This window comes from Acipenser ruthenus, chromosome 3 (genome assembly GCF_902713425.1).
Source record: "Acipenser ruthenus chromosome 3, fAciRut3.2 maternal haplotype, whole genome shotgun sequence".
Taxonomy (NCBI): domain Eukaryota; kingdom Metazoa; phylum Chordata; class Actinopteri; order Acipenseriformes; family Acipenseridae; genus Acipenser; species Acipenser ruthenus.
This window is the reverse complement of record NC_081191.1, coordinates 79299557-79315161: the sequence shown is the minus strand read 5'-3', so window position 1 is coordinate 79315161 and position 15605 is coordinate 79299557. Positions and strand designations below refer to the sequence as shown.

Sequence of the window (15605 nt, the reverse complement as noted above, 5' to 3'; positions counted from 1 at the left end):
TATTATTAAGCTATTTTAGTACATGTAAATGGTTGCTATTTATTTAACAGTATTCACTACTCTTTTTCTTTGATAGTTTGCAACTATGTGAGTCTTGAAATAAAAAGAATACACTACTCAGATGCAGTCTTGCATTCCCTTAAATTTTAGAATAGCAAGCAGGGTTTTGTCATTTAGATGGATAATAGACCACATACTTTTTAGTTTTAATTTCTATTCAAGTCACTATATTCTTTGAAATGCTGAGAAGTACAACTCACAGTTAGAAACTTGGCAATAAGAAATTTTGCTAAGCCCTATATGCAGGGACAATTTATATCTAAGATGACCCCCAAGACATTATGACCTATGAAACATGAGGTAGTATACGCAGTTTGAGATGTTTGTGGTTTGCCACTCCCTCCCAGTTGCATGCCATAGATTGTCTGTGACTGATGCAGTTTGACCTTGGTCATTCATACTAAACAAAATAACTGACATTTTTTATCAAGGTCTCCAACAAGTTGTACAAGTTTTACAGCACTGGTTTCATATGACATATAAGACTGGGATACAGACATCTGACAAAAAAGCATCTGCTATCAGCCCTCTTTAAAACGCTCTCAGATTTGCTTTCTTTTGTGGGGCAGTACATTTACCGCTGTGTTAATAACTATTTGGCAAATAATATCACAGTTACTGCATTTGTAAAGTACTGAAAGATTTAAATGATGCCCTGTAACTTATTTTGTAGGAAATAGTACTGTTCTTCATGACCTCTGAATTCTAAATGAATCTGCAGGTAAGCCCTAAGGACAAAGATGTATTTACTTTCTAGGGAACACACCCAGAATGTATGTTATAATTGTCAGCAGAGACGTTCATTGCCTGTAAAATGGACATAGGGTAACCAATGGTTTATAGCAGTGTTTTTTGACTTGTGATCCGCGCACCAGTACTGGTGCAGCTGTCTATATGACGATGCGATTTTCCCAACTATAATACTGCCTTAATGGCGCCAATGTATCAATCTATTTGTACCACTGAATCACAGAGAAATTTGAAATTATGATGAGAGGTATTTGCTGTGAACTTTAAAATGACTGATGGGGAACCAAAGCAAAGCAAAGCAAACCAAAGTTGTTTGTGGTGAACTCTTGTCAAATATTTCGAGGAAGCTGTCACATCTTCAGAGATATTTGCAGACAAAAAAAAAAAAGAAAAGCGGTGTAAGGGGGGTAGGTCTCGGTTTTACAACAGCCTGTTAAGATTGCACATAGTTACTGGTACACCTGGTGGTCCCTGCTGGAAACACTGGTACTTGAGATCAAAATGTTGAAAACCGCTGGTTTATTGGATTTTGAAAGGCACATGATATTGGGTGTCTGACAAATTGAAGACCTGTATTCTTGACTGCAACTGCACCTGGGAAATTGAAGGCCCTAGTGTTACAGGTCATAATGAAATGGCAATCTTCCCAGAACACAACTAACTGGAAGGGGCTGATAACTGACAGGTGAAGACAATGGCTCCAAGTGTTCATTTAAAAATAGAATAAGTAAATACACCTTTATGAGGTACTTCAAAGGTCAATGTGATTCAAGCATTTTGAGATTAATACAATAGGCTCTCACACATAGTTTGAATTTACTTATAATCCGAACTGTGCAATAAGGTTGAAATGCATGCTGACTGCAGCTTTAGAATCCAAACTTCAATATATTAATTATATGATAAGTGTGTAATGCACTTATGACTGCATGTTTTGTTTTATGGAAATAAATGTAGATGTTTCCTTTCGTAGGTAGTAGATGCACCATGAACATTATTCATGATTCTCACTTGGGTTTTGTGCTTTACCCTGAGAAAGGACGTTTTTTGAAAACCTTTTTGAATCTTTACCTGATTTTTTAAGCTGGGACTACAGCTGAGCAGCATAGTGCTACTCAGACTATGACAAAATCGTAAAATAAAAACAACTCCAAAGCACAGTGTTCTGGCCGTGTGCTACAGCCCTGGTCCTTTTCAGTCCTGCTTCTCTTTGGTCTCTCTCCAGCAGCAACCTGTTTGTCTCCCTCCTGCATCCCCAGGTCCAGGGCACGCCCCTGGTGCACCAGCCAACAATCTGAAACAGACACGGCTTCCCGCTCTAGATCCCCTGAAGGTTGCAACATCTCGTCCCTTGGTTTGTGCCAACAATGTTGCAAATTGTCCCGCTCACGCAGCAGGCCAAGCTACTGGTTGGTGGCGATTCTCCCGTCTCTGACGTCTCTGAACACCTGCTGCCATTGAACTGTTGACCCTCAGAACGCAGTTACAGCAGACCCAGGGTTGTTACAATTATATATATATATATATATATATATATATATATATATATATATATATATATATATTATTCATTGCCTGATTTGATACAGTATTTTTTTAGAACCAGGGACCAACAACCAGCAAACGTTTTAAGCCGCCCAAACCTCATGTCCTACCAAAAAGTTACGGTTGGCCCACACAAATAATGTTGCCTGACTATGCCATTGATATTCCTATTTACAGTATTACCATAATTAATGTTTCACAAGTAAAACGAAAGGTTTTGTACCCTTAATTCCCTTTGTATTTTTGGGAATGTAATGATTTAAAACATAACCTATTGTATCCATCACTCTACTCTGTCATTCAGAAATGACAAGCATCTACCTTCTACATTATTGCTGCATGGAGTACAGGGTTCTTCATAAGAACTGCATACAGCCAAGACCTTTCATTTTTAAAGTGCCCGTGCCTTCAGCTTATGTTGTGCCAAGTGACTGTGATTTCTTACAAAGTGCCTGGGGGGAATCAAGATCCTGTGGTTATGAATGAGTGCATGGCTGTAACACCAGCTGGGCTCTTAATCTACAAATGCCAATGAATAGTTACTCGTCCTTCTCATACTTTGGTCTTCGTGTGTGGCACTGATGTTGGAATATTACAATACGGTATGGTACAGTAATTACTATTGTGTGAATGAATGGAATGGTTGCTTCTTCATAATGCAGTCTGAATAATCTTTTGTTATGGAAAATAAGTGATTTGGGGATAATTATAATTATAACTAAAACACGAAAAGGATTGTAATAGCATTAAACAGAATTAAAAATAATTTCTACATTCAACAACATTCGAATCATCTTAAGAAATACTTGTAACACAAAGGAAGCTTTTTTACATTGAGTGTCTTATACCGTCTTGGATTAGAAACACAAATAACTGACATCATAAGAAAAACAAGACATGTATAAAGTTTAAACACTGCTTGTCTAGTCCTGTGACTGGGTGTGGAGCCTTTGTCATATGGATGGTGAGCAGCTGACAATGAATACTAGAGTTCATCAGTGCTGTAAGTACTGCTTTCCATAGAAAGTAGCTGTACCTGTAAAGCACTACTGTGGAGGTTTCAATTAGTTTAGGGTTTTTAAAAAAATAATCTGGATATGGTTTTTATAAAACATATCTATTTTAATGCTAGGTCACCATGACACTTTTTATGTAATGCAGCAAATACAAATACAGTTTAATTGCCTAAGATGCTTAGATGCAACTGTTTTAATGTGTAGAGTGCCCTGCAAGTGGCTACAGGGAGGCAGGTTAGGAAATGATTTTCATACTGTTTCATCCAACCCCTTTTGTACGCTACTGAAAAGGCAATGAAACAGTACTGTATGTTTTAATAATGCATATCTTCCAGCTTTGGCTGGATGGTATCATGGTATTCCCTAATGGTAGGTTTAGCAGTTTTATCAATGTGGCTTATCAACATGCTCCTGTTAACAGCTGCCTGCCATGTTTACACAATATCTCACTTCTAGTCTGGGCCCTTTTACACTACTGCCTCAATTAATGCCAGTCAGGTGGTAGTCATCTGTAATACAGGTTGGGTGAGCACAATACTGTATGTAGGGAAACAAACAAACAAACAATACAGCATGACCTTCCAAACCCTACTTATACTATGCTGATGACAAAGTGAAACCACAAGCTGGTGCTGTTTTGAACATGACACTCTGGTAGCAGCTGTTGCACACTATTTTAGGCAAAGGATAACCAGAGCAAGGCTTCAGACAAGAGCCTCTTTTCACACAGTTTTAAATTAAGTCATCTCTAGACGATCGCCATCATGGAAATAAAAAACCTTACCCATCAAAAACATGAAAAGGGAGGGATGGACGTAAATGTTTTTTAAAAAGGAGCTGTGATTCTGTATGTCAGTATGAGTGTAAGACAGCAAGAGATATATAAACCAGAAAGGGAGGGAGGGGTGAAGAGACAGGAAGAAACTGTTTAAAAAAGATGAATAGAGAGGCTATTACCATCCGGGACCCCCCTTTTGACTCGGATGAGAGGCCAAAGCTCATTCCAAAGTGACAGCTGTAGTTACGTCTGGAATAGTGCATTCAAAAAGTCTCAGTCCACTCCATTAAAAAAAAAAAAACTAAATACAAATAAATAAATAAAAATCCTCTGCTGTATACCAATTCCAAGAGCTCTGGGTCTTTAAGAGGGTGCTAATTGACCCATACTTAATAGATGGGAGGGTATGGGTAACCTGTATTATTCAATTATAATGGAAGTTGTCACAAAGGTATTTACCTTAATCATTGTTTTATGAGGCCAGTGTTGTTTTTTTTATTTTTCTCTTCAAGTTAACTACCAACAAATCAGAACAGCAATAACAAACTGCTTTGTTTTTTAATATGGTGATTGGATGCTTTACCATTTTATTTGGAAACCAAATTATTTAATCTGTAGCTAAAAAATCCATAAAATGTCATTTATATTGGTCTCAAATGTGCACTTATGAAAGAAACACAGGAAATAGCAAACATGTATTATAATTTGAAACCATGATACCGGGTACTACACTTGGTTAAAGAAATCCCTGTTTACAAGCCATCTTAATACCGCAACACTATATTAATCATTCTGGTGTTTTTCCTCAAGGCTGATTTATTGATCCTATTACTACATACAGCACAAAAAAGAAGAGAAATGAGGTCTGTGAAAAATCAGGATTGGAAATGCTTTGCAGTAATCCACTATTTAGATGATGAAACTAGACCCCTGTATGTCAAGAGCCTTCATTTATCGTTCTGTGTTTTTAAGGGAAATATGATGTACTGCTATGGCCAAAAGTTGTGCATCACTCTATAAAATGAACTCATTTTGCTTCATAAAGTCAAATGAAACCTGCTGAATAATGTTGCTAACATATTGAATTACATACCGCTTTGTAGTTTTCCATATACACGTACTTAACAAAAAACTGACAAAAATGTTAAAATATGACATTTTGAAATCTGACATGGACTACTATTCTGGCTTCCGGTAGACTTTTGCGATCATTTTGTAGATTCTTTGGTTCCATGATGTTAAATAAAATACCTAAATTATGTTCATATAGGTTTTTTTTTTTTTTAAATGATGTCTCAATCCTAAAATATAAGGTGATGCAAAACTTCTGGCCATAGCTGAACATATAAATTGAATTGGGAATAAACAAGCAAATAATAATAATAATAATAATAATAATAATAATAATAATAATAATAATAATGTACTGTAATACTGTAATAATAATGCTAATACTATAATACTACTACTACGACTACTACTACTGCTAATAATAATAATAAGGTAAACACAATACCTATTATATCCTGGGTTAGCTTTTATTTCTCCAGGGACACATTTAAATCACTGCAGGAATCAGGCTTCAATGAAGGCAGTTTACGAATGGATATGCACTTACTCATTCATAAAATAACAACATTTACCCTAATTATATAACTTTTTACTTCTTCAGTTCCTTTAGTAATTTGCTTCCTGTAAGATATTGTTGGTAAAAGCTAAGTGCAATGAAACAGTAAAAAGGAAATAATACCCTTTTGACTTAAACAGCACAGATTATCTCCAGGCAGGCCAGTGCTTGCTGGCCTACTTGATACTGAATCAGAAATCATTCATGGTTGACCTCCCACTGTGACAGCTAGAGAGAAGACAAGCATGTATGTTGCTGTGTAACAGACAGTCAGAAAAGCTAAAAGGGGCAACTTAATTAAACACTGAGGATAGCAGTCACTGAATGGACTGAGGCTGGTTTTTCCTTAAGGAACAAAATTATTAGTGTGAACGCATGTGTGGTGGTAGTGATGGATGGGTGTTTACATATTACAGTGGACAGTGACTCGTCACACTGCAATTAAACTGTGGTCTTCAGTCCATACAATGGTAACGTTATTGACTAGTTCATTATTTCTGGAAAGTCACACTAACCCTTGCCTGCTCATTTCGAGAAATTTGGCCTTACGGTTAACAAGGGTGAAAGGGACTATCAAAGCGATCCGTTTAAAAAAAACATAGCAGCATGTTAATGCCCCAAAGATTTTATGTCAATACTGGATACACAGATGTCTACATTTTTGGATTTTAATGAGAAAATGTTTATTGTTTACAGCAGGAGAAAAGGTCAGGGGTGCAAATTTGGCGCCATGGCTCTAGATTCCAGCGCCAGGATACCTCATATAGTGTCAATGACATTAAATTCTAGCACCAGTAGACATGTTAATCGTTTTTTATTATTTTTTTGTATTCCTTAGCAACCATGGACGATGACATTCTCATTAGGTCTGGACTACTCACATGACCCACCCACACTCCTGCACATACACAGGAGAGAAGGTTTGTGTCGTGTGGGAAGCTGTGAAGGTGGATTGATTAGGAGTTTGATAATTTAGCACCAGTAGGCTCTGTGGTGCTAAACTTTCAAAACAGTGCACCCTGAAAAGTGCAGTTTTTAATCTAATTTTAAAAAGGTGTCATATCCTTTTGTCTCTTTTTGAGAGTAGTTAATAAACCATTAGGTCAGGAGTAAAGACACTTTTTGTCACCCTTCTTTTGTGGAATCTCTTTCAGCACATGTGTATTAATTTCAATGAATCAATCAATCAATCAATTTTATTTTTATATAGCGCCTTTAACGACAGGTCGCCACAAAGCGCTTTAAAAGGATAGATATTACAAAAACAACAATAAGCAGTAAAGAAGAAAAGAATAAAAACAAAACAGTAAAATATGTAAAAAAGGGTACAAAATTAGGATATATAAGGTATATTATAAAAATGTGTTTTTAATGTAGTTTTAAAAAGAGCAACAGTGGGAACAATATGGAGAGAATAGCAGCTCATCCAGATGAGAATGCCAGGCTATAAAAATGGGTTTTTAGTCTAGATTTGAAGGCATCAGCTGAAGGGGCTTCTCTGATTGTGATAGGCAAGTTGTTCCATAATTTAGGTGCCATATAACTAAAATATCTACCAACTGAGGTTTTTTTCTGAATAATAGGTACAGGTCAGTACCAGCATCCAGTGATCGGAGTGGGCCATTAGGGACATAAGGTTCCAAAAGATCTTTAAGGTATGGAGGAGCAAGACCACTTAAAGCCTTATAAATTAACAGCAACACCTTAAAATATATTCTAAAACTAACAGAGAGCCAATGCAAGAATACCAGCATGGTGGTGATATGCTCTCGCCTCTGGACCCGAGTAAAAATTCTAGCAGCATCATTTTGTACAAGTTGGAAGGGAATAAATAATGTTGTGGCTAGTCCCAATGAAACGACAATGCAATAATCAATCCTAGAGGATATAAAAGCATGTATTAATCTTTCTGCATCTTGCCTGAAGAGAATGCCTCTCAGTCTTGCAATATTTTTTAAATGAAAAAGGGCATTTTTGTAACATTTTTAATGTGTGCTTTGAAAGAGAGGTCTGTATCAAATATAACACCTAGGCTTTTACTTCTGCCCTAAAATCTGTAGTCCTCAAATAAAACATAAAATAATGCTGAAATAAATAAATGTAGACATCTGTTTCTTGTAACTTTTTTTCCTCATCCACAAAAGCAAAACTTTAGACTACAACTGTGTGTGTGTGTGTGTGTGTGTGTGTGTATATATATATATATATATATATATATATATATATATATATATATATATATATATATATATATATACATACATACACAAAGCGCGAGTGGGGAATGGGAGAGAGGGGGAGAAACGAAAATAATAATAATTGCTACTAGTGCTGGCTTAGTTCCAGCGTGATACTTGTTGTATTTAGTGTTTGTTTAGTGTGTGGTTTTGTCTGTTTTGGCCAATGTGCCTGTTTGTTTGTGTTTTGTTTTGTTTAAACCTTTTATTTACAATAACCTGGCACAACAGCACAATTCACTCACCACCCTGTGTTCTGCATTTCCTAGCCTGAAGTAACCAGCCTGTTTACATGCTCATACAGCATACGTAAATAAATATTGACTTACATATTATGTTTAAATATAACTGATACAGCATAAGTAAATAAATAAATAACAGAAAATATTTTTGAAGTTCATACCGTATAGTTAGCAAAGTTAACTCCTTCTCCATCTGCTTTGCTGACTGATGCATAATCCAGTTTATATCCTGCCCGTCATATTTATTTTCAGTGAGTTGAATTTGTTTGAATTTCATAAAATTAGAAAACAGTGGAATTTTAATCACCATTTTAGTGTTTGGAGCATCTTTCTTTTGTAGTATGTTTTGTAATTCATTTTCTGTCAACTCACAGAATCGATGTGCAGCCATTTTCTCTTGTGAAGAGTGCAGGGGAGAAAGGCATTCCTTTGAAAAGGGGCGGGACTGACAGTAATGTGAACCAATCATATGACAGACGGAGACTATTGACTGGTGGTGTAAGGATTTTAGAGCAATAGTTCAAACTATTTTTCCTCCTATGATGAGGTTTTAGCCAATCACCGATTCATATACAGTACTATATATATATATATATATATATATATATATATATATATATATATATATATATATATATGGTGGCAAAGTTGTAGAAGGGTGCTACATAAATTATAGGAGGGTATATTACTGTGGGCATTGTTGTGATTTAAAAGTTTTTGTTGTTAACTTGGTCTACCCACCACTAGTGGCTGTTAGTCTTGGAAAGCATTGAGTGGGTTCCAGAAGCTTCTGAGACAGCCTCTTATGATTGGTTTGGGGAACAGGAATTTTGACCTGGAGGATGAAAAGGAAGCTGTCATGACTCAGGAAGGGGGAAAGTAGTTGGGATGCTGAGGAAGTACAGGCTCGGGTTTCTCTGTGGGCAGATAGAAGTGTTCAGGAAGATCTGCAGTCATGTGTCAGAAATTAGAAAAATTATGCCCAAAGTTCTTATGATTTGAAGCAAATAGGCATAAACCATGGGTACGGTACACTTAACTCACACACTCAAAAACACAAAATTCTACCAAATTTCTCATCCTTGAACTTTATTATATTAATATAAAGAAGAAAAAAATGCAGAAAATCCAAAATTTATAACCTGATTTACAAAAATATAGTAAAACAAAATACAGCTGTACATACATACAACTACGGCTCTCGGTGCGCTCGCACAGCTTCTTTTTTTTAAGCACCCAAACAAAAAAAAAAAACCCTCTAGAAAAAAAGACAAATTTCATTAAAAAAGGGATATCTTTGGCAAATCATATTTTTAAAACCTTCTTTTTTCCCCTTCAACAGAACTAATTGAACTTTATTAAGTCGAAATAATCAGTAAAATTTGTGGATTATAAAGAAATTCCTAAATACAGTATATTTACAAAATATAGCGATACAAGATGCAGATGTACTGTTGGTCTATTCATTTTTGAACACCATTTGTTTGTGCATCTTTTGGAAAACTTTCTAACAACTCTTTCGTTGTGTGTGACGTCAGTAGCACGGCTGGGCTCTGCAGTGGAAAAACAACCCAGGCTCTCCATAACCGCACCGTGAGGGCTCGGCACGGCCCGGTTGTACAGTGGAAAAGAGGTATGAGAGACCAAACAAAACTAAAAGGAGTTAGTGAATCGGTTTGTTATTTTTGGAAAGTTTTTGAATGTTTCTTTAGCCTTAGATTATTAGTAAAACAACAAGTTTGTTGAGTTGTTTATATTTTGTGTTTGCAGTTAGCGAGTCCGTTGCGTTAACTAAAAATAACTAAAAGAAGAGAACCAAAGTGGTGGACTACAGGGAAACAAACAAGGACTCCAGCGAATGTATCAAGCTGGACTGTACTGGAACCAAGGAGCCACACGGAGAAATTGCAATATGCTGCTGCCTAGAAGAGGAAGCACTAGTCCGGCTTGTTACCAGGAACAACAATGTGAGTACCAGTCTAAACTGGTTTAAAGTGTTTTAGGGGCAGAGAGTAAAATTAGCTATCATAGGAAGATAGTGAACATGTTGAAGTTTTGGGCAAAGAGACAAAACACAAGGACAAGTCAATGTTAATGTTTTATTCTCACTGGAACCGAGGGGTGGTATCTATGAAAGGAAACAAGAAGACAATTACCAGTGAAACCACAAGGGGCAACTGGACAACAAAAGGAAGCAAAGTACTTACCTTTGGTTGTTACTGGGAGCCTTTACTGCCACCTTGTGGCTCTCGGGAAAAGCCTCACCTGGACCTTCAGGAGGACCCCACTGTTCCACCATTCACCTCTAGTGGTCACTATAAAGAGGACTTTTAGCAACCAGTGAGATTAACACAGGTAAAACATCTGGTGGAGGGATTATGTGTGTGTGTGTGACGGAATTTGAACACGACTCCCCTGTAAATGTTAAACACACCTGGTGGCTAACAGTGAAACTGCATACAGTCTGGTTAATTACAGTTCGAAATTATTATTTAGCAGACGCCCTTATCCAGGGCGATTTACAATTGTTACAAGATACCACATTATTTTTACATACAATTACCCATTTATACAGTTGGGTTTTTACTGGAGCTATCTAGGTAAAGTACCTTGCTCAAGGGTACAGCAGCAGTGTCCCCCACCTGGGATTGAACCCACGACCCTCCGGTCAAGAGTCCAGAGCCCTAACCACTACTCCACACTGCTGCCCCACTCCACACTGCTGCCAAACAAGCATTTTTTCACTATATATGTATAATTAAAAAATGTTGGTTCTAATATATATTAGAACCAAAATTAATAACACATGGAGCTTTAGTCTTAGACACATATATATGGTGGCTGGTAAGAATATTAACCAAATCTTGCAAAATGTACAAAACCCTTCAAAGTCTTACAAAGGTTTACAATACGGTCAGATTTAATGAGGCTATTTAAAGTTGCTGTAAATATTATATTGCCTATGAAACTATGTTCAGTATGAGATGTGGAGCCAGAACAGGCATCCCAGCAACAGTTTTTGAAAACACATTGCAAACGATATCCTTTCACTGCTTGCAAGCCCTAATCCAATTTTAGAAACACGCTACAGTACAGTTTTGGTAGGTAGTGTGGATTTCTTGCTCTCCTCCAAAAGGCGTTTAAAGTTTCATGACTTTCTCTCTGTATGCATGCAAGTGTGTGTGTGTGTGTGTAAGCATGCTTTCCAATTTCTATTTCCTTTTAAATGGGAATTAAATAATGTTTTACACAAATTAAAAGTGTTTGGATACATATGCTCCAAAATATTATCATTGAGGAAATGCTCAGTGCTTTTTATAGCACAAATAAAAGCATTTCTTTCTGCCTTTTATTTCTTAAACCCACATCTCCTGCTGTGATTGCATAAAACTAATCACAATGAAAAAAATAAAATAATCAATCATTGAAGAAATAATACATTTTTATCATATTCTATTGTTCTGTCATCCTATAAAATGTAGTATTGATGTCAGAGGTTAATATTTGTTTGCTTGATACTCATGATAAACCACAACAACAACAACAACAATAATAATAATAATAATAATAATAATAATAATAATAATAATAGAGTCACTCTAAGTTGCAGATAAAAAATAGTAAAGGATTTTATATTAACACAACATAGCAAAAAGGGACATTTAAATTTTGCTGAAGTTACAGGCACCATAGATTTTGAATACCGGTACTACAAATTAAAATTTCAGCCGATTAACAGTTAGCAAAAGAGCATAGTCAGATCTATTTGTCTGCCCTCATGACTGCAGGATATCTGTGTGGTGGGTGAGCAGCACAGCATGTAAGAAGTGCACACACATTTGCAATTTGCTATTAAAAATTAAACCCTGCTGTCAAACACTAGACACTGCATTGAAAAAAAAAAAAAGAAAAAAAAAAGCCAAAAAGTCCCAATTTTCTGAAATCACTGAGCTCCAACCCTGCCACAATTTTAGCGGTGCTACTGTTTTTGTCCTCCTACCATATGGATGACAACAGGCTTTTATGCACAGTTTGATTTGTGAAGTAGTTCAATCATCTTGTTTGTCTCACTTTCTTTAGTTCTGGTTTTGGGAAATTAACTTCCTGCCAAAACAAAACGATACTAACTAGGGATCTCAACTACATGAAGGTAATCTGGGTATAAGTATTGAAGAAAGCAGAAAGTAGTGGCTCGTTGAAATCTTGCTCAGGGTCTAAAGTTAGAAAGGCCTGATCACCTCAGCTAAAGCAAGTCCTCAAATTCAAAACAAACAATCAGCCCACTTTAAATATAGGATTTCTATCAGGGACAGGGCTGAGTAGCATTGTAGATTTGCATGCCTTGCATTAGCTGATCCATGATGTTTGAAAGTGATAAAGTGAAAATAAATAACAGGAGAGCACACAGTATGAACTCTTTTTATTTCTGGAAATACAGCTCTGAAAACTGTACAGAAAAAAATAAGTTTGAGTTTGAGGGGCTAGAAATGTCAGAACTCATACAGCTGAGCTCACTCACAGCAGTACACTTTTTAAAATTATTGTTAATATTATTATTCAAACAAGCAACACTTTAAGAAGTTTATCGGCAGCAGTGTGCTGTCCAAAATGTAGTATATATTACATAAACCAATTACAAACAGTTTATTTTAAAATTTTAAAATACAGCTGTGCACATTTTAGAAAAATACCAACAGATTCTGGATTGTGCTCTGTAAAAATGCTTACAAATAGTATATAAACTATATAGAAATGATACTGACATGCTTATTTTAGTTTAAAAACATTCCAAATAGTTGTCTTTTTTATTTTTAACCCTTAACCACTACAGCCTATAAAAGCTATTTTTTTAAAGAAAACAAACAGCATACATAAAGCTCTGTTGGGGGAAAAGGTTTAAACAATTTGACATCTCCCTTACAAATAGCAAACTCTTGTTACATTTGTACTTATTAAAGTTTAAGAGTTTGGCTGATTTCTTCATTTGAAGCACAGTTAATGTTAAAACATGTAAGTTGCCCCTTTTTTTTCATTTGCTGTTTCTGCTCTCTTCTTCATTCCACACAGGTCACACATAGGATTCTCAACATACTTCTGCAAAAAACACTGCGGTGTTACTGCTCTGAAATCCCTTCATTTCAGATAACACACGCCTGACTTATACAGACGATTCAGGCCTGTTTGTTTTTGCAAAACTTTAGTGCACTTATGAAAAACTTTGTTTTAATATATACCATGCATACTAAGCACATCTTTACAAACCGGTTGCACTACCAGGTAGTAATATTTAATTGCAATAAATATCAAACAATATCTTTTTCAAGCCCTTTGCTTTTCAAATAATACTTTAAACTAATTGTTTATATATATATATATATATATATATATATATATATATATATATATATATATATATATATATACACACACACACACACACACACTACTCTCTACATCAATAATCACACCAGATACATTTTGTTTCAAAAGAAATAAAATCAACATGCTGTACCAGCAACAGAGAATACAACAGTTACAATGAAATGGCACATTTAAAACTTGTACAGACTTTTAAAAACTACAGCATTAAGACAAACATTCCAACCCTTTTCAGTTTTTTTTTTTTTTTTTTGCTGAGGTAAACAGTAAAACTGTTAAAGACTAAAGGCATCAATCCTAACATTCATTCTAAAAGATTTAAATGCTCTACCTGAATGTATTCAACACAAGGTTCCATGATGTTAATTTAATACAGCTTGTTGAATTTTCCAATCACACAAACATGCAAACATGCAGTTATTAAACTGCTGGTATATCAGTGACAGGGGTACAGTAATTCCTCTACCTGCCTACCAGCGTTTCGTAGATCAAAGGTGCAGTAGTAGTGGAAGTAGACATGATTGTCAGTAGTTAACAATATCCCATGCACATAGTCGATTATTTTATAATATCATGTCATAAGTAAAAAAAAAAAAAAAAAAAAAATTAATACATAAATTAACACTTATAACTGTATTAAGTTATTAAATTCATGTGTTCCAACTAGCTACAACAAATATTTACAGTCAAACAAGCAAACCAAACAAGTCAACCCTTTATGTTCCTCGGATTTCACTTTAGTTAGATTATGCTTTCTGCTTTCTATGTAATGTGATGAACAAATGCCACAAACACAATTTCTAATAGTCAAAATTATGAAGAAACAATAAACCCTTTGTTTGTCAAATTTCCGTAATGTTGTGTAACGATGTCTGTAAACCTGTTAATGCACCTTTTGTATTACAGTGTAAAGTTGTTTTTTATTATTATTTTGTTACCAACAGCAAATGAAAAAGGAACTCTTGGTTGAGTGGTATCAATTGATTATACATCAAACAAAAGGTTTTTATGATAGAGAAAAACAAAAACAAAAAAATAATAATGAACTGTGCACTTGCATGTAAAACAGAATCTCGTACAACAACATTGGAGACGTTAGAAGCAGCAGCAGAGGTAATGGAATAAGACTGGTGAGTGATGCTGCTAAACAGGTATATTTCTTCTAGTGAGATAAGAGTGAACACTGGAAATTGCTCCCATTGCAGCAAAGTCCTCTGAGCACATTCCTCTGGCAGCCATTTTCCCATCTCCCCACTAAAACGTCAGATGGTAAAATAGTAAGGCAGCTGTTCACTTCCATCAACTAAAAGTGCATCTCCGTACATTTCATTTCCAGTTAAGTCACACTCTGTCAGAACAGATGGAGTAGCCATGCACTTCAGTGGTTAGGCTGGATCAGCAGATCACCCCCACCCCACCCCCACCCCACACCCCACACCCCAAATCCCCAAACATGGCTGCTTGCTTCAGCTTTCAGAGAACCCAAAAGAGCCACATATCATCGCCACGGAACTCATCAGCCGCTGACTGAAAGTTCCATGTCTCATCTCCTGTGCTTCACTAATTCCAATCCTCCTTTGCCTGTGTCTGAGAGTATGACTGGTGCCGATATTTAGGGGCTAACGCCTCTAGTTTTCATGACTTCACTGAAGGGTCAAAACAGTTAGATCATTAAGTAATTATGTTGAATCACACTCAGGCACAGCTTAAATAATAATTAGGGAATATAACTTTTTTTAACTATTATTATACAGTATATACAATATTACAAAAGGACAGAACATGAACACGAAGAGGATGATCATAAAGTAATTTTAAGTTGAAGAAAACCTCACATTGAATAGGATGATTATCCTTACCTGAGCTATTGTTCCATCAAGTCAGGAAATGGATGAAAAGAATTGCTAAACCAATATTCAACAGCATAACAAGGGCAACCAAAATTGAGTTAGGACCCTGCAAATTACAAGA

The 15605-nt window shown here is 35.8% G+C and overlaps 1 protein-coding gene across 1 annotated transcript in view; it reads right to left on the bottom strand.

Moving 5' to 3' along the window:
• Positions 1-15077: 15077 nt before the first annotated feature.
• The window catches only part of LOC117435723 (junctophilin-1-like), a 45622-nt gene continuing 45094 nt past the window's right edge, over positions 15078-15605 (bottom strand). The window contains exons 5-6 of the mRNA XM_034059097.3: positions 15494-15590; positions 15078-15280 (exon numbers count right to left, since the gene is read on the bottom strand). Of these exons, the coding sequence (XP_033914988.3) occupies positions 15510-15590 (81 nt within the window). The 3' untranslated portion in view covers positions 15078-15280; positions 15494-15509. The remainder of the gene's footprint in view (positions 15281-15493; positions 15591-15605) is intronic.